Below are 23,520 nucleotides of genomic sequence, written 5' to 3' on the forward strand. Positions count from 1 at the left end.
CCCTTTAGCCATTTCCCGAATCAGAAGCTACAATCGAAAGCCAACTTCTGCTTCGATCCAGTCAGGAACGCCGCCACAGCTAGAGGACCGGACTAACGTCTCCTTCTGTGCAGTCCCGTTCTGTTTAGGATCTTGTCAGAGTAGGCATGCTGTTAATGGTTTTAACCACAGTGCAAAGCAGCATCCGTATCTCTACATCTTGTAGACCAAACATGAAGGGAAACCTGACCAATTCATATTAGTCACTGTACTAGCCTAGCATAATACCGCCACTTCCTGGACCTAAAATTATCTCGTTTTAACGAGTTACGTATCTCGTTAAAACGAGATACTTAAGTCGTTAAAACGAGATACGTAACTCGTTAAAACGAGATACGTAAGTCGTTAAAACGAGATACGTAACTCGTTAAAACGAGATACGTATCTCGTTATAACGAGATAGCGATCGAAAAAATTTTTTTACTGCGTGATAGCAATGCGCTTCCGTATATTTTCATTGCTTCCTTCAAATAGAGATATATTACTGTGCCTCTCAACAAGTAAAAAAAAAGCTCAAATGAAAACATCATGGCTTTTATAAAGACTTCTGATAGATTAATTTACAAAAGTGAAGATAACTAAAGGCAAACGTGAATGCATTTTTAAGCAAAATGTGCTTTCTTGATTGGCATTGTGGGAAAATAAAAAGATATCGGTCAAGAAGAGAAATGTGGACCTTCACTAGTCTGGTTAACTCTTACATACAATTTCCAGATGCCTTGAAAGAAAACATAAAAAGTGAGATAACAGAAAGGTCTCTGTTGCATGCCCTGTGGTCTGACTCCACTAAAATCAAAGTGTTTGGCCGTATGCTCATCATTACATTTGGAGGAAACAGTGGAACTTCAAGAACACTGTTCCAACTGTGTCATACGAAGACGGGGGCATTATGTGTGTGTTCTGCTGCAGAAGGTAATGGTGTAAAGTCCATCAGTTATAGTGGTCTTGCTCTCAGGTGATCCTTTTTGGATCTTTTCCAAAGTACCTCCAGACCTCATAAAAATGTAATTTTTCAAACAAAAACAGAAAACGAATGCATTCTTCAGAAGAGACTTTTCCAAAGTTACTTGCGGCCAGGTCTTCCCATAACCATTTATCTCAGTGACCGGCTGATATCACAATAACTGATGATTTTACAGGAGTTAATTTGCATTTTAATCTCACACCAAAACCGTAGAAACTTTAATTCACTACAAGCTTCCCTCCATTCTGATTGCTGAGACTCCTAAGCTGAAGAAGTTGCACATCAGTAGATCATCATAAGACGCATACTTTTATTCCAAGCACCTGAGGTGTTTCAGTCTGTGAGTTATGTTTTTTTTTTCTGAAATGTTTTTATATATATATCCATGTTTTCATCTCTCGCCCATTTCCGTCTTGTTCCAGTAGCCCATTTGTCATCAAGGTCCTCTGGTTCCCCAGCACCTGACGCAGACCTTGTTTGGCCGGGCGACGTCTGAGCCGGCATGTTATGCATATCAATGTCTCTCATGGTATGAGGTAGGTAGGCTTACACTTTTTTTTTTTATCTTAGCATGAAACAGGTCACAGTTACAGGAGGTCATATCCTGAAAGTATGTCAGAAAGTGTTTTTTTGTACTTTAAATGTACAGTTTTAGTATATCCAATTCCACAAAAGTAAACAGCATGTAGTCACACCACGTTGGGTTGCATGACATCATCATCAACACAAATCCCATTACCTGCACTAAAAAGATGCATTTTTAAATATTTTTATATCTCTTCCAACAACAAATTTGCTTGTTTCGCAGGTCAATTTAACAGGTCGCAGGTGTAAAAGGGTTCACAGACTATTCATGTTGGTTTCATTTTGACATCTCAAAATCTTGGCATTTTATCAGGGGTGTTTAAGCTTTTAAGCTTTTATCAAACGAATTGTTGACTTTAGCTACATGCTGAGAAGGCCAGCAGCTTTCTTTCCAAATAAAGCTCCACCTTGGGAATAAAAGGCTTTTGAGCAAATGCCTTTTCATAAATCTGGAGTTCAATTAGAACGCTTCTGAAGAAGAAGAAAAGACAATCTTTATTGCTCAAAAAGCTCTAAATATCTACAGTGATTGGGGGACATAACGTAATTGAAGCCACTCAAGCTCCAGCACACACACTTACATGACCTGACCTACCTTTGAGCAATGCAGTGAGGATGGCAAGGTCAATGTCCTGGTGACCCTCAGAGCCCATCCGGAAAACCGTTATCTGAGAGAAAATGAGAAAGACAGGCAGGAATAAACACGAGTAAGTGTCTGTTTTCAGAAGTGCCAATAAGTGTCTTTCCTCTTGAACTATTGTTGCTTCGGCAAGTGCATGAAGGCTTACAGTACAAAGAAAATCCAATCACAATAAGGAAGTCAGTGGAGTGCCTTCCTTTGCTGTATTAAACTCTTTTACTAAAAACACTGATGGAGAGAAGAGGACAGAAGACAGGAGAGGAGAATTGATTGGGTGTACTGCACAAAACACCGGACTCTTGTACTGTCGCCAGTCTCCACGGCAAAAAGACATCACAAAGCTGAAACCCAGTCGATTCAATGAGAAGAGGGCATGAGGGGATTTGAGACGAAGGGATCTGAGAAGCTGAAAGAAAAGCGTGGAAAAAATTGGGGGATCAAATGAATGGGAACTCCTGCTTCTATCCGGCACCAGAAACCATTGTTTCTTATTTGGTGTATGTGTGTGCGTGTGTATTTCTGTAAAAAAAAAAAAAAAAAAAAAAAAATTTCCTCATCATGTACTCCACAGCTACATTTAGCTGGATGATCCACTGATGCCGTGAAGTCACCTGAGAGGGGAAGCTGAGGAATACCCCAGTTTCTCAGGGCTTTTGAAGTCACATTTGTTTGTTACAGTGCTGAGCTGCAACACGGATGCAGGGGCACGCACGCATGTGTGGGCACATGATCCCATGTATGAATGTGTGAAAGGCACCTTGGGGGATCTTTGCATGGAAGAATATGTGTGTTCTGAATACCTAATGAGCTATTCCTCTAATCCCTACATCCATCCATCTCCTCCCACCTCCATGCCTGCAGCCCCCCGGCCCCGCCCCCTTTCCTGAATAGCTTCATTTTGTGGAGCTTCAGGAATCTGCAGGCTCTGCGTCTGCGATGGTTGCTTCCCTTTGGGAGATGCTGCAGTGTTGTGGGTTAAGTCTGTGCACACGGAGCAGCGGTCGTCTCATTCATCATTTGTACGCCGTGTGTATGCTGATGGGACGTCGCTTTGTTTTCTGAAGGAATAGTGACACTTTGGCACCATAAAACCCAGGTGGTAGAATATGAGGGAGTATCTGTGTGTGTGTGTGTGTGTGTGTGCGTGTGTGTGTGTGTGTGTGTGTGTGTGTGTGTGTCTACACACACAATACAGCATCTCTCTGCTTGAAGTTCAATAGAGATTAGTCCGATTACAGTGGATATGTGTAAGCATAAGTCTTCCCAGTCAAATGATGACTCGGTAGCAAAAACACTGAAATGCTGAGGAGGTCGTTACTACCTCCAGGGAGAGAACTAAAACATACAGAACAGACCCCAGTCATAGGTGTTACTCTTAGGTGTTTCTTTGAAGTGTACGGTTCACATTTTGCAGTGAATGGTGCTTTTAGGGAGTATTCAGGTGTACTTATGTAGAGTCACCACTGCAAAAGAAATAGCCTCGGTGACTAAACCCTTCTACTTCATCACTTTAACTGAATGCAAAAAATTAGAAAAATAGGGATGTGCAGGATCAAGCCAAGTGACAGAGTCCACCCACTCTTTATCGGCCGGCCGTCTGTACTGTGGTTTTGTCACCAGACTTTCTTTCAGAGTTAAAAAAAAAAATTATATAAATTTTATATTTTAAAACCTAGGATTTGCACAACAGACTGAAATAACAGAACACCTCCCACACCCGACAGAGGCGGCATCCTTGTTTTTGGTGTTTGACGTTGTGAGGTCAACAAGGATGAGCATAAAATCCTCATTAGAATGCCACTTTGCGTCTGTTTTATCTGTCTTGACACATAGCGACTTTTAAAGGTTAAACCATGTGCATATATATCTTTGTAATATTCTTTTGAGATCAAGGGAACAAAAAAAAAAAACAAAAGACAGTTTCAGAGGGACATGGTTGCTAGCTTACGCTTAATTTTTAAGGGGATCAATAAGTTTTCATTAATAAAGATTTCTGTTCCGGCTATTTGCCCGTCGTTCCCTGTTGTTTTTATGATAGCATATCAGGGAGTTTCCCTACACACGTTTCCTAAACACACACACACACACACACACACACACACTGGCAGGGTATTATTGGTTGCCTTCAGGACTAGGATGGAATATTGTGCAGCAGAAGAACAATAATTACAGAAGATGTTCACATTTGGGTCTATTTTCAGCTCCCAAATATGCCTCTACACAGACACCTCTATTCCCTTTTATTCCTCCGACCATCTGTTGCAGACACTCATCTCACAGCTCCTCCCACGCAACCTTACTATTGGACCGTCCAGTCCTTTGGCTTTTTTCTGTCTTCGTCGTCACTGTTCAGTTTATCCAATTACACCCTGAAGGTGACCCTTCGGGTACGGTCTACCTGTTATCACAGGGGATGTGCAGCATATCCTCTGTGACATTGCAATTGAGCTGCTTTAATCTCGACAGTCCCCCAGAGACTCGCCAATGAAGGCGAGCAAAATGTAAACAGACAGGGTTTCTATCCGCTGTTGTCCGTTTCGTCCGAGACACGGGTGTTGGGTATAGCACTTATTGCAAAACGAGAAAATTTACAAATGTGGTGGACAAGAAAAGGTTGCTTCTGTGTTGAACTTGCATGCTTTTTATGTCCACGCTATAATTTCAGTTAAAAACAAACGTGGAGAGATAAAGATACGGTAAATTATCAATAAGATGTGGACGATGAAGTGAGAAGGAGAGAAGAGGAGGTTTGTTTGAAGCAGAAGAGATAAAAGAAGGACGAAGCTTTGACTTTGGACTGGAAAAAAAACGGTGCAGTCCTTCTCGTTATGGCGCAGCTTTGTTGGGAAAATTTCTGCATCTTCAGCGTTGGTAATGTACAAAGTTTAAACATGCCGCACAGACTGAACATCACACTTCAGCGGGTCGAGCTCGTTATAAAACATTTATCTTCATTTGATAGCCAAAGAGCGTACTGATCTTGCCACACATTCACAGACAACTAATGGCCAACGCTACACGAGCAAAAACACTTTTCCAGTACACTGAGCTCTCCAAATCCTTTCGTGGACAATACTTGAAGAAGGTCAACTCCCACAAATCTCTGGCACTGCATTCATGTTGAGAACATAAGTGTAAAACATTAAAAACTACTTGTCTATTTGTTATGGGGAAAATGCTAAACGGTCGAGATTTTTTTCTACTGCACAGTAAACAGAGGGATGCTCCCCTGCCGATAATGGTTTTGTTCTGTCCTTGCATCTCTGTTTGTGTCTTTATTTCTGTGCTGTAGCTCGGTTTTTTTTTGTTTTGTTTTTTCACTTTTCCTCCCTCCTCCAGCTCGCAGTCCATTTAAGTCACTCCTACTTTCCTTAATGTTCCTCGAACTCCTTCCTAGTTTCTCTTGTCAGGAAGGTTGAGGAACACCGTGGGCTGGAGAGTTCTATTCAATATTTAATCCAAATTAAACATATAAGGATGATTCTATGTTAAATTATTTATAGCGCACTCTGAGATGCCAACATGGCCATCTTGTGCTCTCCACCCCCCACCACTCATAAGGCAGGGGAGCGGGTGAAGAGAGGCGTCAATAGTCCAATAATTGGACAAAAAAAAATTGGCTTCCTACATTTTTGGCAGCAGCAGTTGACTGGTAATGCTAAAGGGAGCCCAGTCTTGCAGGCCTGTTTATGCTACCTTTTGCAATGAGGATGGAAATGAAAAGTGCCTATGCAGAAACATAATTTTTCCTTAATAATCAGCAAAATAGCAGAAAAAAAAATACAAGTGCTTCACAATTACATTTCCTGTGGAGGTTTTTCTCATCACTGAGAGAATGTGTAGTTATTTTCCCATGTCACTTCTTAAACAATGCAAAAATATATTTATTTGCTACTGGAAGTCTGCCAAATGAAAACCTTATTGGTTGTGCAGGTAATAATAAATATCTGGAGCTACAAAGAGCAATTTGAAGCAAATTCGCTGGAGGGGACAATACACCCCGTCTTCCCTCGGAGCACCTTGGGATCCTCCACCCGAACTGGAGGCTGTTGCTGGAGAGAGGGATGTCTAGGGTTACCAGCTTGACCCTTTGTCTCCGTGACTCAACCTCAGATAAGTGGTTTTCAAAGATAAAGTACCCAACTCTTTGCAATACCGTCTGCTGACTTCTCGCACGCCAATAAAACACACACACACACACACACACACAAGTCCATTTTCTTTTTCAATATCAGTTTGGACGGTAGCTATTTTTGTCGATATCTGACTTTTAGTGCTCATTTTCAATGTGACAGTGGTAACACTCTTGTTAGTTCACACACAGACAGTATCGGATCATCTGAACTTCACAGCTGCGACTGGCGAATGATTCACGCTCTGCTGTTCCGCTGCTCTTGTCGTTCAGAGGCTCTGTCAGTGTGAGCATCAGTCACTTGTTGGAATCCCGCAGAGGGTGAAATCAGTCCATTTACATGCTGCACAGCTATGACCAATTCAGGGCAACACAGAAAAGACTGTCTGTGAAAATGCATGTGTGCCTATTTCATATGCTTTGTTTCTGACCTTGTAGGATAGTGCTATTATAAAAGCAGAAGCACAAAAGAGAAGCGATGACTTAAAATGAATAACAGTGAAGGCTATTACTCTAATGCCTCTTTAAATGCTTGTCTTGCGGGTTTAGTGGCTCTGCAGGACTCCTGCTTTGCAATTTTGCAAAGAGTTAGATTTTAAGAAAATGCTGAGGTATGTGTATTTGCAGTTTATTAACAGGTAAATGACTAAATCAGTCGGGAAGTCCCCGAGCTGGCAGATATTTCTCTATTTCTAAACACTTGGCTTAAATCAAGCTTGTGCGAAAGCAAAAAAAAAAAAAGCAGCAAATACGCTAATATTGCTGCAGAGTGAAGACACAGTAAATGCTGCAGGCATTTTATACACCATAAAAAAAACATCACGTTATTATCTGTGCAAGAACAATGGTGCATGTGGGTGTGTTAGAAAAATATACAGTACCGCAGTGTGCTGGTTCAGCAGTAGCATGCCAAGACAAAACACAATCATGTTTCAGGTGCTTTACAGGAGATAACGTTGATTCTGCTCTTTCTTTGTTTTTTGTTTTTTTTTGGTGGAAGGTTGCTCACGTGAGCAGTGGAAGAAATGAAGAACTTCATCCACATCACAGGAAGGCCAAACATGCTTCTTCTTACGATTTCTTGTGATCAACATAATGAAACGCAACAAAAAGGAAATCACATCAAATATCTTATGAATTAACAAAATAAATGTTGATTTGTTTTGCAAACTTAAAAGTTTTCAGCTTCTAAGTACAAGATTTTTAGAAGTATTTATTTAAAGGTGATGAGGTTTCTTTTTCTTTTTCTCTCAGGGTTGGTGCCAGACACCAACCCTGTTCGGATCTGAGTTGCCCGCACCTGGTGTAATACATGTCCTAAGTAGATGACCGACATGACCACACTCGGCGTGTAACATGACCTGTGTTTTGAGGTAAACACTGCCAAAGGGATACAAGGTACAGGGCAGCAAATGTCATCTGAATGCATCTGCATCTGCTTAACATACTTAAAGGACAAAATAATATCTGTTATAATCCAAGTTTTACGATAAGAAAGCTTCATTTGTGCGGCGCGTTGCCACATTTATCCAGCAAACACTCCAGTGTTAAGGGACAATGCCGTTTGCAGGTTAATGATGTGCGCGACGGCCTGACGTGTGTCAGACTTTGTGTTTTATTATTCCAGCTAAGCACAGCCCGTTTAACTGGTTTTTACTGCATCTGCAGGCATGAATATGTATGAGCTGAGGTGCTGTAATTGTGTCTGTAATGAGCTGGGTTTTGCATGTAGCCAAATATAAAGAGCCCAAGTGGAAAGGAAAATGACTAACCAGTTCCTTCTTCTTCATGCACTCCATGAGGATGATGAACAGATGTTGGGCCTGTGTGCGGCTGTATGTGAAGGTCTTCTGGATGGTCACCAGCAGCTGGTCTCTAAGAGACTCATTAATTATGCTGTAAAGAGAGGAAGGAGCGGGAGAAGAGGGAAAACGTGAAAGAACAAAGTCAGATCGAGGAAAACAAGAATATTAAATCTAATTATTGCTAAATAAAACCAAGGTTGACTGGGACTCTCGAGTCCAACGTGAGATGTTAAACTAAATATAGGAAGCTGTTGTAGCTGTGGTGGGTGAATTTCTAACTATATTACTGTAACGTGTGCAGATGTGAGTGCATACCCTCCCTCCTCTGAGTATTTGTGTCCAAAGGCCAAGATGTCCGAGGCTCTCCCGCTGCCATCACACACCACCACAGGGACCGGAGGAGTGTCCCTGAGGTACTCCAGCACAATGGAGATCACATTAGGGCCTCCCTCCACGATAAGAGCCACCACTGGTACGCCCTGGCCGATCCCTGCACAGGAGAGGCGAGAGACGAGGAGTAATTTTTAGGAAAGGAAAGGAAGAACAGACAGAAACACACACGGGGGGAATACGAAGACGAAAATAGAAAGACGTCACTTCTTCTGCCAGATTGAACCAGTTTTCAGAAAAACCTAATAATTTATGATCAACATGATAAAAAAAACAAACAAACACTCATTTATTCTATCAAAACACTTTGTCATTACAGTAGAAAGTTTTTCAGAAACACTTTGTCATATTCATCCATAAGGAGACACATGTGCAACAACAATAATACACATTTTTGTTGTATTAGCAATATTTTTAATAGAAAATACTCACAGACACTAATGTCCAAGAGCAGTCGGATCATGTTGGGATAGCACTAAACACAGCCGTGAACTGAGGGAACTCGGATCCCCTTTGGAACCATTTTTTTTCCTTCTGTATTAGTTTAGCAGTCTGAACACATTCCACCCCGAGACAGTGAAGGGCCATCCACTGAAATAACACGACTCCCCTCAATGTCTCCCAGCTAAAAGCATTCTATAAACCTTGTTTTATTTTTGTAATTTCCAGCACATAACCAGAATACGGGCTGTAACGTGGTTTACATGCTTACCTACTTAATGAGGCGGTGCGGTGTCATAAAGGTGTGTTGAAAGCTGACAGGTCCAGGCAACAGTAGGATCTTTCTATGCTGTGTCATTTAATCTTCACAGTGTGTGTGTGTGTGTGTGTGTGTGTGTGTGCGTGTGTGTGCGTGTGTGTGTGTGTGAGAACTCCCTGAGCTGTGTGATCTCACTCATTATTTATTCTCCTTCGCTTTCCTCTTATTATCTGTCTACCTAAACTACAAAATTAAAACTCATCAGGTGTTTTGGAGCAAATACCTCCCCAAACATGCATATACTGTATAAAGCGAATCATAACTTTTCCGATCTCTATTTAACCTGAATGTAAGATATAATATCTTCTGCTCAAGGACAGAAGGCTAGAAATGTTTCGTTAGAACAGCTCAAATAATACCTTTCAAAGAGAAATCAGAACTGGCTTGAATCCGTACACGTCAAAGCTTTACATAGCTGAAAATAATGTTTTCAAGGGCACAGAAAATAATCAGTTCATGAGTTAAATTAAAACTTAGTGCATTAAAAACATGTGTAATTTTGATTTGAAGGGTTTTGCCGAAAGCTGTTCCTAACTTTAACCTCCTGTCTGTAGTTGAATTGTCATTACCCCAGTGAAAGTCCCAAAATGCATGCAAACAATTAGGTTTATTTCTGTCACTCCCTTCAAGGGACTCAGTGGGTTCACTTCTTTAAGCCATATCCCCAACATCTTGCTCCTTCCATTTTCTGATCAAATTTTCCCCTCCACATCCATCCACGTTTGACTCCACTCCTACCCCTTTCTGCTTCGCATGGTGCTTGTGTTTTATGCTGCTGGTTTGTCTCTTCTAATTCAAAAGCCATGTCACTGCCTCATCTTCCCCTTATGCACTCTCGTCCTCGTCTGCATAATTCACAGAAGAGAGGCAGCACCAGCGCACAAATTAATGCCTACTGTATGCACACACTGGGGCATGCAAGCGCTCCTTTTCGGGATTGCACCCACGAATGTGCAGCGCCTCGCGCAGCCTTGTGTGGCCTTGCAACAGGGACAGTTACATAAGGAGAATATTTTAGGGGTCTTGCCTACTTCAAAGAGATACCGCGTCACTGTGCCATGCCACATCACACAGCTGTACATCAACAGGGCAGAATGCGAAAGAGCGGCAAAGTGGTGACTTGCGTTTTCCAAAAAAAATCGATTTCCCATTTCCTTTGGATGTCTGCTTGTCCTGTTCTTTCCTGCATACGTGTTTGCATGTGAGGTTGCAGCTGCGCGAGATCAAACATTGATATTGATACTGATGACTTTGGAGCTTTGGAGGCGATGTTGTAGTAGCTAAAGTGGATTTTTGTTCAACTGAAACCCACCGAGGAGCAGATGAGGAGGAGAAAGCACAGCTGTGTCATGGTTAATTGGGAAAAGGAAACTCTGCCTGTGTGCACGCAAACACACACACGCACACACACACACACACACACACACACACACACACACACACACACACACACACGCACACACACACACACACACACACACACACACACACGCACACACACAAATCATACAAATACTGAAAAACACTCAACTTAAAGCTTCTGCAATACTTTCAGTAGAAGCTACCTTTTAATTAATAACCACAAGCTTCATAATTTAATTATCTTTGTAGAACATTAGACATTTTCATTAAATGATATCAGAAAAACACAGAAAAGCGAATGATTGTTTTTTGTGAGCCATATTGCCGCACTTCTCAAACTTGACTGAACCTGATTCGCTGCGTGCCAGCTGCTCATCTCTCAAGCATTGTTCTGCTCTAAAAAAAAGCATAAAAGTGTTTTCCAAATCTGATCCGCTTCATAAGTTAACATCCTCAGGAAAGCCTTAATTCACACAAAAAAACAAACTGGTTACATATTAAATCTTGTTCAAAGTCTAGCCTGCTCAAAACTGTTTGTGCTTAGCAATATTTTCAAAGATGCTCTAGAGTCCAGTGGGTATTACAGTCAAAAGCAAGTTTGATTGATTCAGAGAAAAACAAACCAATTACAGTAAGTTCTCAGATGTGGAAAGCACAAAGAGTCCAGTGAGAGTTTTTCTTCTGGTTCGCTTGTAAACGACTGATTTAACTGAAAGGGTCATTGACTGTGAAACTAAATTTTCTTCAAGGTAAAGTTTTGCCTTACATGGGCAGATGCAGGTTTCTGTTAGATATTATTGTGGTATAAAAGGAGAAGATCATACACCGATCTTCCCTGCCCATAAAGCTTTACTTTATCTGGTTGGATTTCACTCACAACAATGAGAAACTGATACCATATGTCAGATTTGCTTTGTAGAAAATATTTGATTTAATATTCTACCTTGGCCCCTCCCAAGGTTCTAATTTTCATTGTGAGAAAAACCATTTGACATTGAATTAATTATTTGCTTTTGACAGTAACTCTCCCACATTTACAGACTATTAAATATGCAATAATGAAGTGTTACTTCCCGGATAAGGATGTTTTTGTGTGAAGTGACATATACGGTGTTCTGCACTAGGATCCTCCTACTAAGTAACTGGTTGTGACACAAAAATATTCAAGCCAATCATCAATCAGCAGCAGACACAAAGGAGTGCACTGCTGAACCATTTGGCCCCATAGCAACAATTGTTTGTTGTAAAGGGATGGACATCTATTGTAAAGTTCTTGTGATCTGAATATTTGGTCACATTGGTTTATAGGGAAGAGCTGCCAATTTGTTTATTTCAAAAAGATTTCATATTTAGGTGATTATTAAGAGGATTGAGATGTGTTTTTTTTTTTTTTTTTTTTGAGGCTTGACAAGATAAAAAAAATTGAGTTTACTTTGGGTTCTTTTATTTGTTGGCCTGAGAAACTAAATCCCAATGTGTTTTCAAACAGAAGATAAGCAGCAAATGAATGGCCTAAAGGCAGATAAAACATTTCAGATAGCCATGCCTCATTATCTCACCATCTAGACTTATATTAGTCCCTATTTCCTCTAGAACGGCTAAGGTGCGTAATTACAACAGAGAAAGAAATTGTTAAACAACTAATCTAGTTACGGTACGAAGCTACCGAGGGCTTTTTGTCGTGTCGACTCATTATTGTTCAAGGTGTTATTGTTCTGCATCTGCTAACAGAAGGTCTCATCTTTCTTTATGTCTCACTCTCAAAAGCAATCCCCAGACATATAAGGCTTCTTTGTAAAGTGTTGAGAATTTATGGCCAAGTGCTGCTGTGGATGATTAGCATCTCCCATGGTGGCAATGGATACAGATTGCCTAAACACAGCAGTCCACGACTGCCAACAATAAATTTAGCTTCCAGAAATATTATTTCCCAAATGTATTAACAGCCTAACAGACTGTACGCTGTGATGCCGATGAGGATTTTTACCAAAGAAATCTGACAAAACAGAGATATTGGCGTGAGTCGAGATGTTTTCGCCATTTGAATGTCTGATGAAGTAACCTAAAAAACTACATCTTTTTTGTCTAACAGTACCTAGTTTTGTGTCAAAGTGATTGTGTAAAAATAATCCTGGATGCAGTTTGTAGACATTGTTGTAGCTTTTATGTTTTTGTTTGTTGGAAATAGACTTCTATGAAGTGTTTTGGTTGTGTTCATAATTTCTGTGCAGCATGGCAGAGCAGGGGTTAGCGCTGTCGTCTCACGATATTGAGGTCAAGAAGTCCTGGTTTTTTAGGCCTTGGCTGGAGGCTTTCTGTGTGGAGTTGCCACGCTCTCCACATGGATCCACGGGTTTTCTGCAGGTACTCTGGCTAGTTTCCATGAGGAGATTTTCTAGCTCTGAATTCCCCTTAAGTGAAAGTGTTTCCATGAATAGTCACTCACTCTCTGTGACGGACTGGATCTGTCCAGAAAGTAAACTGCCTCTTGGCCAATGACTGACCAGAGATGCTCCGGCTGTCCCCTTTTCTTTTCCACTCAGCCCAGAAAGCTGAGACTAAAATTGTCTAAAGAAATTCATGAAATAATAACTTGGGAAGAGCTTTAGTTCTGTAAGAAATGTGCTGTATATAACCAAAAGTGAGTCAATTGTGAAAAATGAACACACATGCAGTTACCGTATTTTCCGCAGTATAAGGCGCACCTAAAAACCTTCAATTTCCTCAAAAGCCGACAGTGCGCCTTATAATCCGGTGCACCTTATATATGGACCAATATTGAGCCACAACGGAAGAGGGACAGAGACAGTTAATCTGTGTTACCCAGAAAGCAGTTGGGCGCAATATCGCAACAGCAACAGCAACACCAACACCGTGAGTGAAACAATGACTGGGGCAGGCTACTATATAAAGTACTTGGGGACCACTTTTTTGTTATTACACGTATTTGTAGAATATAGGTTCAAATACGGGGGGTGGCAACCGTAACTGTATCATCTCTTCTACGCTCCTTATATATGAAAAAAGTTATAAAATACGCCATTCATTGAAGGTGCGCCTTATAGTGTGGAAAATACGGTACTTTGTATTTAATGATCTGTAGTCTTGGATTGAGATAAAAATTATTGTTCAACAGTGGAAAAATGTTTTGACAGAGACTCAAATGCTTAACATTTGTATTGATTTAATGTGAATTATATCATAAAGATTATTCAATAATAATAAAAAAAAAGTTCTTTGATGCAGTAACATCAGTAAGACATCAGCCAGGAAATTAAAATTTGGGTGTAAATCTGTCTTTCAAAATAGTAGTTCTTTCAAATACTAAAGAGATGTTTGCAAATTTCCAAATCTGAAGAAAGCAAAATACACTGTGCTCTATTTATTTAGCAAAAAGAAATCAGTTTAGTAACCCTAAGCAATATAAAAGAAAAAAGCTTTGGACAGGTTTATTGTCCGTCAATGAGATAAACGGTGGTGGTTTTAATAAAGTTTAAATACCCAGTTCCAACTTCATGTGATGTATATATTCTTCCAAAATATGATGTCCAGGAAACAAGTAATTATTTTTTTAATGCTCAACTCTGTACAGAAACATTTTCTGGATCTTTTGAGTCTCTAAAATGAGCAAAAGTGTGAATTATGTTTATTCCAAACCTAAAACTGCTGAGACTCGTGAGAAACTGTATTTCTTAATCTCTTACTTTCCATTTCTCATAAGAAAAGAAAAAAAAACAGCAAATATAATTTCTTTAATTCTTGCTGTTGAGAATTGTGACAGAAATATGTAACTTATTCTACTGCACACCATGTATTAAGATTTTTTTATATGCTAAATGTGTAAAAATGTGGATGCACTTAAGAAAAGGTTGAAAGTAGTTCAAGCTTATAAATGTCTTCATTCATCCATCCTTGCAGACGAGAAAGTAATGAGGAACAGCGGGAAATTTTGTAGAAACAAAAAGTAGGGAGAACACGAGACACACATAATGTGCTTAAATGGTCCCAATTAAAGACACCAGCGATGACTCATCTTCCCTGTTTGAGTGTAGAGCCATGTTTTAGTTGTGTGGGGTTTGCCCTTGTACATGGGAAATAAGTATCAGTGTTTGGAGAAGGAGTAATGGATAATGAAGCTGCTTTATAACTCAACAACAAATTAGAAAGTGCTGAAAAAATAAAATAACATTAATAAAATGATAACATAAGTGTATATCCTCTCTAAAACCTTTTCTCACTTTTTTTTTTCTAATATTCAAATTATTCTCCAACCTGGCCTGTTATTTAAACCAAATAGTTGTTTTCCACTATCAACAGAGTGGCACCATAAGCCAACATCCATCATACTGCAAATTGCCCTCTGTTACAAATAACATAGGAAGAAAAGCTTCCCCAACATTACCTTCTTCCACATGAGATAGTTCAAAATGTGTAATTTTATTTTGGACTGAGCCAGGCTACCCCTGTTTATGTCAGGATTTGTCAAAAAAAAAAAAAAACTCTCTCCGGAATGAACAACAAAATTCAGAGACTCCATGTTTTACCACATGTAGGTACAGAGGTGGTGCCTAAACTTCTGGAGTCACCAAAAACCTAAAACCTCTGGAACTGAGTCATAAACTTTCTGATTGCAAGATGACTACTCTTCCCACAGCCGCCCCACTTAGGATGCTCATATATTTTTTAAAGCACTTTATAGTTTCATCCCCAGATGGCCAGAGAATCTTTGAGAGCAGAAAGAAATTAAACAAGATGGTGGCATGAAGGAAAAGTAAATATGCTCCCTCTTGATGGAGTAGGACACACCCTTCATCTCAGCATGCTCGCACTATAGAAAACAAGACCACAGCAAAGGCAACACACGCACACGCACACACACTTAATTATTTCATGTTCACACGGGAGTACAACATATTTTTAAATCTGCTAATATAATAAACTTGTGTAGTCACTACAATAGCATGCTTTATTAACTTGATTTTTGATGTTTGAGTTTATTCTTGATGTTCTGTTTTCATAATTCTGGAGAACACAATGTCCATTGTACATAATATTGATTTCTGATCAGTTCTCTCCATCTAATGTAAGTAATGAATAACCTATTTAATCTTTTAACTTGGTTTATGTTGTGCAATGTTCTGGACAATAAGATAAAAGCACCTAACAGTGACTGCTTGGATTTCCACCTACGATCCATTTCAACTGAACCTCTTAGCCATACATGTATATTTAAAGTGTGGTCGAAAAACCTACACACAGTTTACAGCAGGCAAAGGGCTCCAAAACCAGTAAAAAGCTTCTAGTGAATCAAGATGTTTGCCCTCATCCACTTTACGCATTTTGGATCAATCAGATAGCTTTCACACATGAAAAGAACTTAATGTGAGTGCAAATCCACCAGCCAAAGCGCAAATGCTCCCTGACCTTTATGAATGAATATTTACCCACAAAAAGGAAAAATCAGAGAAGGTGTAAAATGCGTTAATGTTCTCGAGACATGTACACGCTGTCAGGTTTGATCCATTTTAGTTGTGTTTGGGTCAGCTGCTTCTGGATGAACCTTCTTGCAAATTCTGCTCACTGCGACGACGTCGCATGGAAATTTGTAGTGATGTTCTCTCCCAAGTTGACTGGGTGAACTGGGAAAAATTATATTAAATGTTTGCCAGGTTGGCTACAAGTGCAAAGAAGACTTTTAATGGGTATTTCTTAACAGTGATTTTTTTATTACTCAAAGAAGGCAAGATTTAAAGTGCACTACAAAAGGTTTTTATGTATTTACATTCTCCTTCCTGAGCTGTGGATCTGTGCAGCTTTTCCAGAGTTACTTACAAACTACATGCAAAATTCAATAAAATATATTGAATTGAGATTTTAATTAGGTGTATCAGATCAACGAAGATTAAATAAAGCTCTCTGGCACAATTGCTTTGTAAATTATATGAAAACAATATGAGTACATTTCCTTCTAGTTTACAAATAAGCACAACCTTCTTCACATATGATGCTAATAAACATCTGGTTGTAATATTACAAATCTAAATTAAGGTCTAAAAGTACTACTACTTTTATAAGCATCAATTTCACAATTTTACTTTTTTTTTTGTCTACTGTCTTCCTACACACCAGAGGTGTAAATAATAGAGGTGCAAATAAAACTGGTCTTTATGATATAAAAGCCGTTCAGTACATGCTAAGCATCTTCAATCAAAGAAAAAAAGGTTAATTTTTTGAAACCACTTTTCACACCACTGGCCATGAACTGAAATTCTCTCCACGCTTCATGAAATGTTGTCACTGATGCACATCCTCAACCTGGAACCATACCTGGAGCAAGTCTTGCATCCAACCAACTCCTGACTCCGTTATCTCTCTGCCACAGGGTTGAACACTCAGGCCGTTCAGGTTAATCATTTTGACGTTTTTTTTTATTTTTTATTTTTTCCCCTGCACAAACATATCTTACCCCCCGCCGCCTCTCCTACCTCAGTTGTTGCACTCAATAGTTTTCAAATGTTTTATATGCTGATCTGCACCAAGCAGTCAGATAACAAACATACTTGAGGGGAGCGGCACTGTTACTGTGATAAGCTAATATTTATTAAAAATAAAAGCCTGAGCTAAATTTACATTTAAACATTTGAATGATAACCTTGTAAAAAGGCACACAGTAGTGCATAACTGGAAGAAAAAAATGTGTTAAATTGATTCCATTCATTATAATTTTGATCTTTACTCTAAAACTCAAATAAAATCCATTCCAGCCACCTTCCAAAGTTTTCTAACAAAGTAAACATTACAGATTTTCTGTGAGGGCCACAGAAGTGTTTAGAGGATATTGGTGAACAAACAGCAACATGGAGACCCAGGAACACATCAGGAGGGATGCAGATGCAGAGAGGTTCAAAGCAATTCAATTGAGTGTGGGAAGATTTTTCAAAAGGAGTTTTTCAGACACTCATCATCCAACCTTTTTGAGCTTGAGGTATTGTGCAAAGAAGAATGGACATAATTCCCATTCCCTTACATGTTTGAAGCTGGAAGAAACATCTTCCAAAACCTCTGCAGCCGGAGTTGCAGCGAAATGTGGTCCTGCGAAATATTAATTCATTTGGCCTGAATACAAATGCAAGCTGCACTTCTTAGTTTGTAATATTTTAAAAACCACATGTCCTTCTTTTTTCATTTCAAAATTCTGCCCTAATCTGAACATTGAAGGGACATACCTCACAACAAAGAGCAGATATTAGAGCAAACATCTGAGAAAACCACATTTTATCCAGACATTTATTGTGCTTGAATGTAAGAATGTTACAACCTTGTTGGCTTCCCATGTAGAAAAGCTTACCTTGTATAAAAAGCTGTCCCGCAGCGAAGGTCAACATATCATGGCTAATCTACAACACAAGGCCTTATGGCTTCTAGATTCAATTACTTTATCTACTTCTTTTTACCTGCCCTGTGATTAATGAAAGTCCAGCCACAGGAGGGAGGACCAGTGAAGGTTACACTGCTGTTCACGCATGCAAATGCCAGCAGGTATGCACACAATCAGACATTAATGTGCCACGGTTTCACTATTTAGCATAATTTTGGTAAAATTGCACGGAGATGATTTCCTCGCAGTGAACTGTTGTTTCTCAAAGGCCTTTATGTAACGGCTACAAATCAAGAAGTTTTAGCTCGTGAAAACAAGAACACAAAATGAAAGAAAAATTAAATCATTTTTGTTCACCTAACAGCAATAATAAGAAATCATTCATGCATGAAGTTAGTTTTATTGCATCTCTGCTCCTTCTCATTTTTACTTTTTATATTTTAAGTAGCAACATCCCAAGGTAATAAATTATTTCACCGACTGTGTCTTCTGCTTTTACTTTGGACATTAAATTCTCAGCCCTTACTTTATAAATCTTCTTGGACATCTTCTGTTTTTTTTCCCCCTTGCTTCTATGAAACATGTATTTGATTAGACTGCAGTGGCCATAACTTATCATTAGATCTGTGCTGTTGGTGTTGAGAGAACTGTCCTGAAGATAGAAGGGATTTTATGCTTTCCCACGTTTCGTATATGAAGTACCTCCTAAGTTTTGCATAATCTGACAAAAACAGATATACAGTTCTGTTCTAAGTAATACTTTTGTGCTTAAAAACAGTGGATGTGTCAAATGCTTTTAAAAATTTACATTTTCACATGAAGCATTCCATTACAAATCAAAATATCAATAAAAATGTTTGCGAACACTTTATTTGAAGGGGGTGAATAAGACTGTCATGACACTGTCATAAACATGACATAACACCTGTCATGAGCATGAATAAGCCTTCATGAATATTTATGACTGTTGTCATAAAGCGTCATTCGGTAAATTATGACACTTTTAATACAATTTTGACATTATTCAAAAATGTCTTTGATATGACAACTTGACATTGACCAAGAAATTATTACTGTTTAAATAATAACATAAAGATACCTAATTTTTAAAGTGCAATCAGTAATTCTTGGTCATGTTCATGACAGGTGTTTATGACAGTGTCATGACAGTCTTATTCACCCCCTTCAAATAAAGTGTTACCAAATGTTTCAATTTGTGATCAATCTGCACAAAGAAAGAACAAGTATTAAAAAAGTCTGCTTGCTTCATATATTTCCAGCTTTTCTAGCACTGGACCACTGAGCTTGTTTTAGTTTTTGGGGTTTGTCTGACAAGCTGCCTGAGGCCCACAGACCCAAACAGAACAAACTGTTATCAGTTAGTTTACAAAATGTTGCTCAATGTCTCTTAAGGTCTGTTTGGCTAATTGCAACCTCTTCATCTCATTCCATCTCTACATCTTCACCTATCGCCCGACAGAGTTTGGACTCTGTGGATACCATTAAAAAGCAGCTTCCACGAGGTTTTGAGTTACACTTGAGATTTTATAAAATGAAATCATTATGCTTTGCTTTCTGTAATGTACATTGTAGTGGATTTTGTCGAGTTGCCCTTTTTGTTCAATAGTTTGTGACATCCGTCTGTGAGAACAAGTCACATAAACTTTCACTAACTTACTTACCACCTTTATGACAATAGTTTGGCTTCACATCCTTGTTACAGCCCTCACAGGTAAGATGAATATTGTATTTTCATTATAACCATTCTTCCATGATTGTCCATAGTTGGTATAATTTATACCAAACCAAAAACACTGATCTTTTTTTAATGTAATTTGGACTTTGAGTCTGTCATAAATCTGTCTGTCTACTGATTGTTCTGGCAACTGATCTTGACTATTTGCATTTTGTGCAAATATTTGTATGACTTGATAAATTTCCAAAGTAGTGTCTACTGTTTACACAACACTCATAAAAGCAACAAAGCTGCATGTAGGCTCACTTGTCTATACAAGTTTTATCAAGCTCCATAACTCATTCACTGGTTCCATTCACCAGTCCGTCAAAATTTTCTGTCGTAGGACGTTTATTTATTTACACTTTCCGTTTTGAAAGGTGTAAGTATGGAAAGTGTGCAGAGACAAAAACAAACTCAGTTTCCAAATGTGGTACTGAAATGTTCAGGAACTTCAAAGCTGGGCTCCAGTGAGATTGGACATGTGCCACCTACGCTTTTAAACCTTTACTGGGAATTGAACAACGTTCATTATCTTTTAAATATCCCATAAAGATGAAGTGTCCAAGTAAATAAAATGATCATGACCTGAAGTAACTGAAGTAACATTTGAAGTTTTTTTTTAATTTATTTTATTTCTGCTAATCAACAGACAAAAACATTAGTGTGCTCCAGATGGCTGATTCTTATACTGTATTTAAAGGTTGTTGTGCTGAGAACCCCATTTATGTTGATGGCTATTTCATGGAAAATCACACACAGCTGCAGCAGGATTAGAAGCAGGACTGGCAAGAAACAAAACACTGCAGGAAAATATTAAGCACACCTCGCTCATTTTATCTCATGTCTGTGTGCCGGTTAAGATCAGAAAAAAAGAGCTTGTAGTTCATGTGATCTGCAAAAATCCATGCTCGACTAACTGAGGCACCTTTTCCCCTCCTCACTTTTCTTTGTGCCTCTTTTTGTGACAGCACCTCAGGCCAAAACTTGGATCCGGCAGGAGGAATCGGTGTGAGGAAAATTCATGCAGTCAACAGCTAACCATGCACAGGTAATCAAATCAAGAAATGACCCTTGTCTGCACAAGGCGCAGCAGTCAGGAGAAAATAACATGCACACAGTAATTTGCAGTATGACACATAGACCTTTAAACCAATGTTTTAAACCAGAAACTCAATGTTTCTGAAATTTAGCCCCCAACACTTGAAGAAATACTGAATTGGTATGTGTTTTTTTTTTTTTTTTTTTTTTTCCCATGTAAAGTAATTCAAAATTGCATTTTCATGTCTTGATATCTTATACACATTGCATTGCAAATCCTTAATATTTGTCCTGATTAATTCAAACACAAACCTCAGTGTATTTTAGTGGGATTTTATTTGTCCAAAACAACATTCCACATAATTTTGATAAGACTACCGGTAGGTATAATCTTAATTTTGAAAAAGAATTAAGATTACACCTGATTTTTATTTACTTATTTTACTAATAAAACCTGAAAAGTGTTTGTGAATTTATTCATCTCCCTTCACTATAGTACCTAAAATAAAATTTACTGTATCAAACTGCCTTAAGAAGTCACCTTATCACTGATGAATCTACCTGTGTCATTAATTCTCATTGGGATCGGCCATAGCAAAGCATAGGAGAGCACTGCATTTGCAAGGCAAGGCACTGTACCGCTGCGTGCACCCCTACAATATATACTGCTCAAAAAGATAAAGGGAACATTTCACTTTAATTTTGTGTGTGGCTCCAAATCCAGGCCTCCATTGGTTAATAAATTTGATTTCCATTGATGATTTTTGTGTGATTTTGTTGTCAGCACATTCAACTTTGTACAGAACAAAGTATTCAATGAGAATATTTCATTCATTCAGATCTAGGATGTGTTATTTGAGTGTTCCCTTTATTTTTTTGAGCAGTGTATATTCACCACCAATTACAAAAAAAAAAAAAAACATTGTCGCTTTTCTGAAAAATTCACCAATTGCACAATTCTTGTTAAGGAGCAAGTAGTGTAAGATAAGTAGTATTTCAAAGGAGCAGAAAAAATCTCATGTTGTTAATCTGTTGTTAAGAGATGATCGCATTTTCTGGTAACCAGTTGCTAAAAGTAAACACCTGATCTTTACTTTTGCAAAATTTACCCACTGTAAATTTCTCGTATCTAAGCAGATAAACAGTATTTTAAAAGAATTTATATTTTATAAACAATAATTAATTTGGTGTTAAGAGATGAGTGGTTTTTTTTTCTGGTAACGAACTGCCACGAAGTATAAATCAGATTTTTACTTTTGTGTTGAATGTGTGTTTTATAATATATTCACCACCAATGACAAAAAAAACCCCAAAAAAAACACTGTCACTTTTCTGGAAAAATTCACCAATTGCACAATTCTTGTTAAGCAGTAAGTAGTACACATGAGATTTTTACTTTTCCAAAAGTAACAATCAGAAAATAAGAGTACTTAAAATATAGTGCTAGACCTATATCAACTGTTAACACTTCCTCTTCATATCTAACTGAAGAGAAGATAATCACCTAAATTGATCATGCATTATATTTTAACACTGTTTAGTTACTCTTGAAGGTTGAGAGGGATTCTCCTCTGTGACATGTACATAGGAAGAAACAGCAAGATTTATTGTCCCACTTCTTTGTAGAATTCCACAATTATTTACACTGATTTTAACGCAAGGCTGAAGATAAAACAGGAGGCAAAACTCTGATGCTTCCATGACATCTGGGCATCCCTTTGCCTTCCCAGCCCCATTGACATGACTCCAGGCATAGGATGACAAAGGGAAGTCCACAGGCCACATGATAGGCAGAAGAAAAAAAAAAAAAAAAAAAAGCAAAAAAAAAAAGTACATCTGCATAATTTCTCAAACCAGACCATTTTCCTGAGTCCTCAGAGCTTAAGTGCAGCATAGCACTTAATTCAGCATAGCCTTACAATGTCAGTATCACCAAACATCAGCAAATATTCTGACAGTGAACAAAAAATGGTTCTGACAATTTTGATAATGGCATTTCACTTGAACTTGCTTCTTGACATTCTGGGAGCTCTCAGCAGCTCTTAAATAAGCAGTGACGTCAAGTGAAAGTGCTTTCGTTTCTTCACCACACCCAAAGGGAACTGGCATGAGCTGCCAGCGTTCGGAGAAAAGCTCCTATAACAAATAAAACATGACTGTGAAGGTGTTTATTTAGTTATCGTTTGGTTCACGCCAAGAATCCTGCTTAGCTGCTGCTTCACTGTGGGTTCTTTTTCACTGATGGAGCGTCTGGTGTACTTCACAAAACTAAAGGCATCAGCAGAAAAGAACATTCAGTGGAAATGCTGATGTGACACTAAAACTTAGGCACAGACGGGTCTTTCAAATGTACAATGACCCCAAGAATACCACCAAAACAGAAAGTGGCTTAAGGACAACAAAGTCAATGTTTTGGGATGGCCATCACAAACTCTGCATCTCAGTCCCTTAGAAAATTTGTTAGCAAAGCTGAACAAGTGTGAGCAAGATGGCCCATAAACCTGAATCAGTTACACCAGTTCTGTCAGGAGGTTTTGGGACACCCAATATGCTTGACCCAAATCACACAGCTTAGAGGTGACAGTACCATAAACTAAAGAATGTAGACGTTTGAATTTGAAGAGAAATATCTTGCTTGCTATTCTAATATTTAGCAAATGCAAAACTGCTAATTTGGTATGCCTGTCTA

The 23,520-nt window shown here is 38.7% G+C and overlaps 1 protein-coding gene across 3 annotated transcripts in view; it reads right to left on the reverse strand.

The window, feature by feature from the left end:
• Nucleotides 1-23,520, reverse strand: part of trpm3 (transient receptor potential cation channel, subfamily M, member 3) — a 138,630-nt gene that overhangs the window by 32,834 nt on the left and 82,276 nt on the right. For all 3 annotated transcript variants that reach the window (XM_015004044.2, XM_015004042.2, XM_015004049.2), the window contains exons 7-9: nt 8,481-8,655; nt 8,133-8,256; nt 2,184-2,256 (exon numbers count right to left, since the gene is read on the reverse strand). In XM_015004044.2, the coding sequence (XP_014859530.2) occupies nt 2,184-2,256; nt 8,133-8,256; nt 8,481-8,655 (372 nt within the window). The remainder of the gene's footprint in view (nt 1-2,183; nt 2,257-8,132; nt 8,257-8,480; nt 8,656-23,520) is intronic.

This window comes from Poecilia mexicana, unplaced genomic scaffold (assembly GCF_051168715.1).
Source record: "Poecilia mexicana isolate PSO_F unplaced genomic scaffold, ASM5116871v1 scaffold_9, whole genome shotgun sequence".
Taxonomy (NCBI): Eukaryota; Metazoa; Chordata; class Actinopteri; order Cyprinodontiformes; family Poeciliidae; genus Poecilia; species Poecilia mexicana.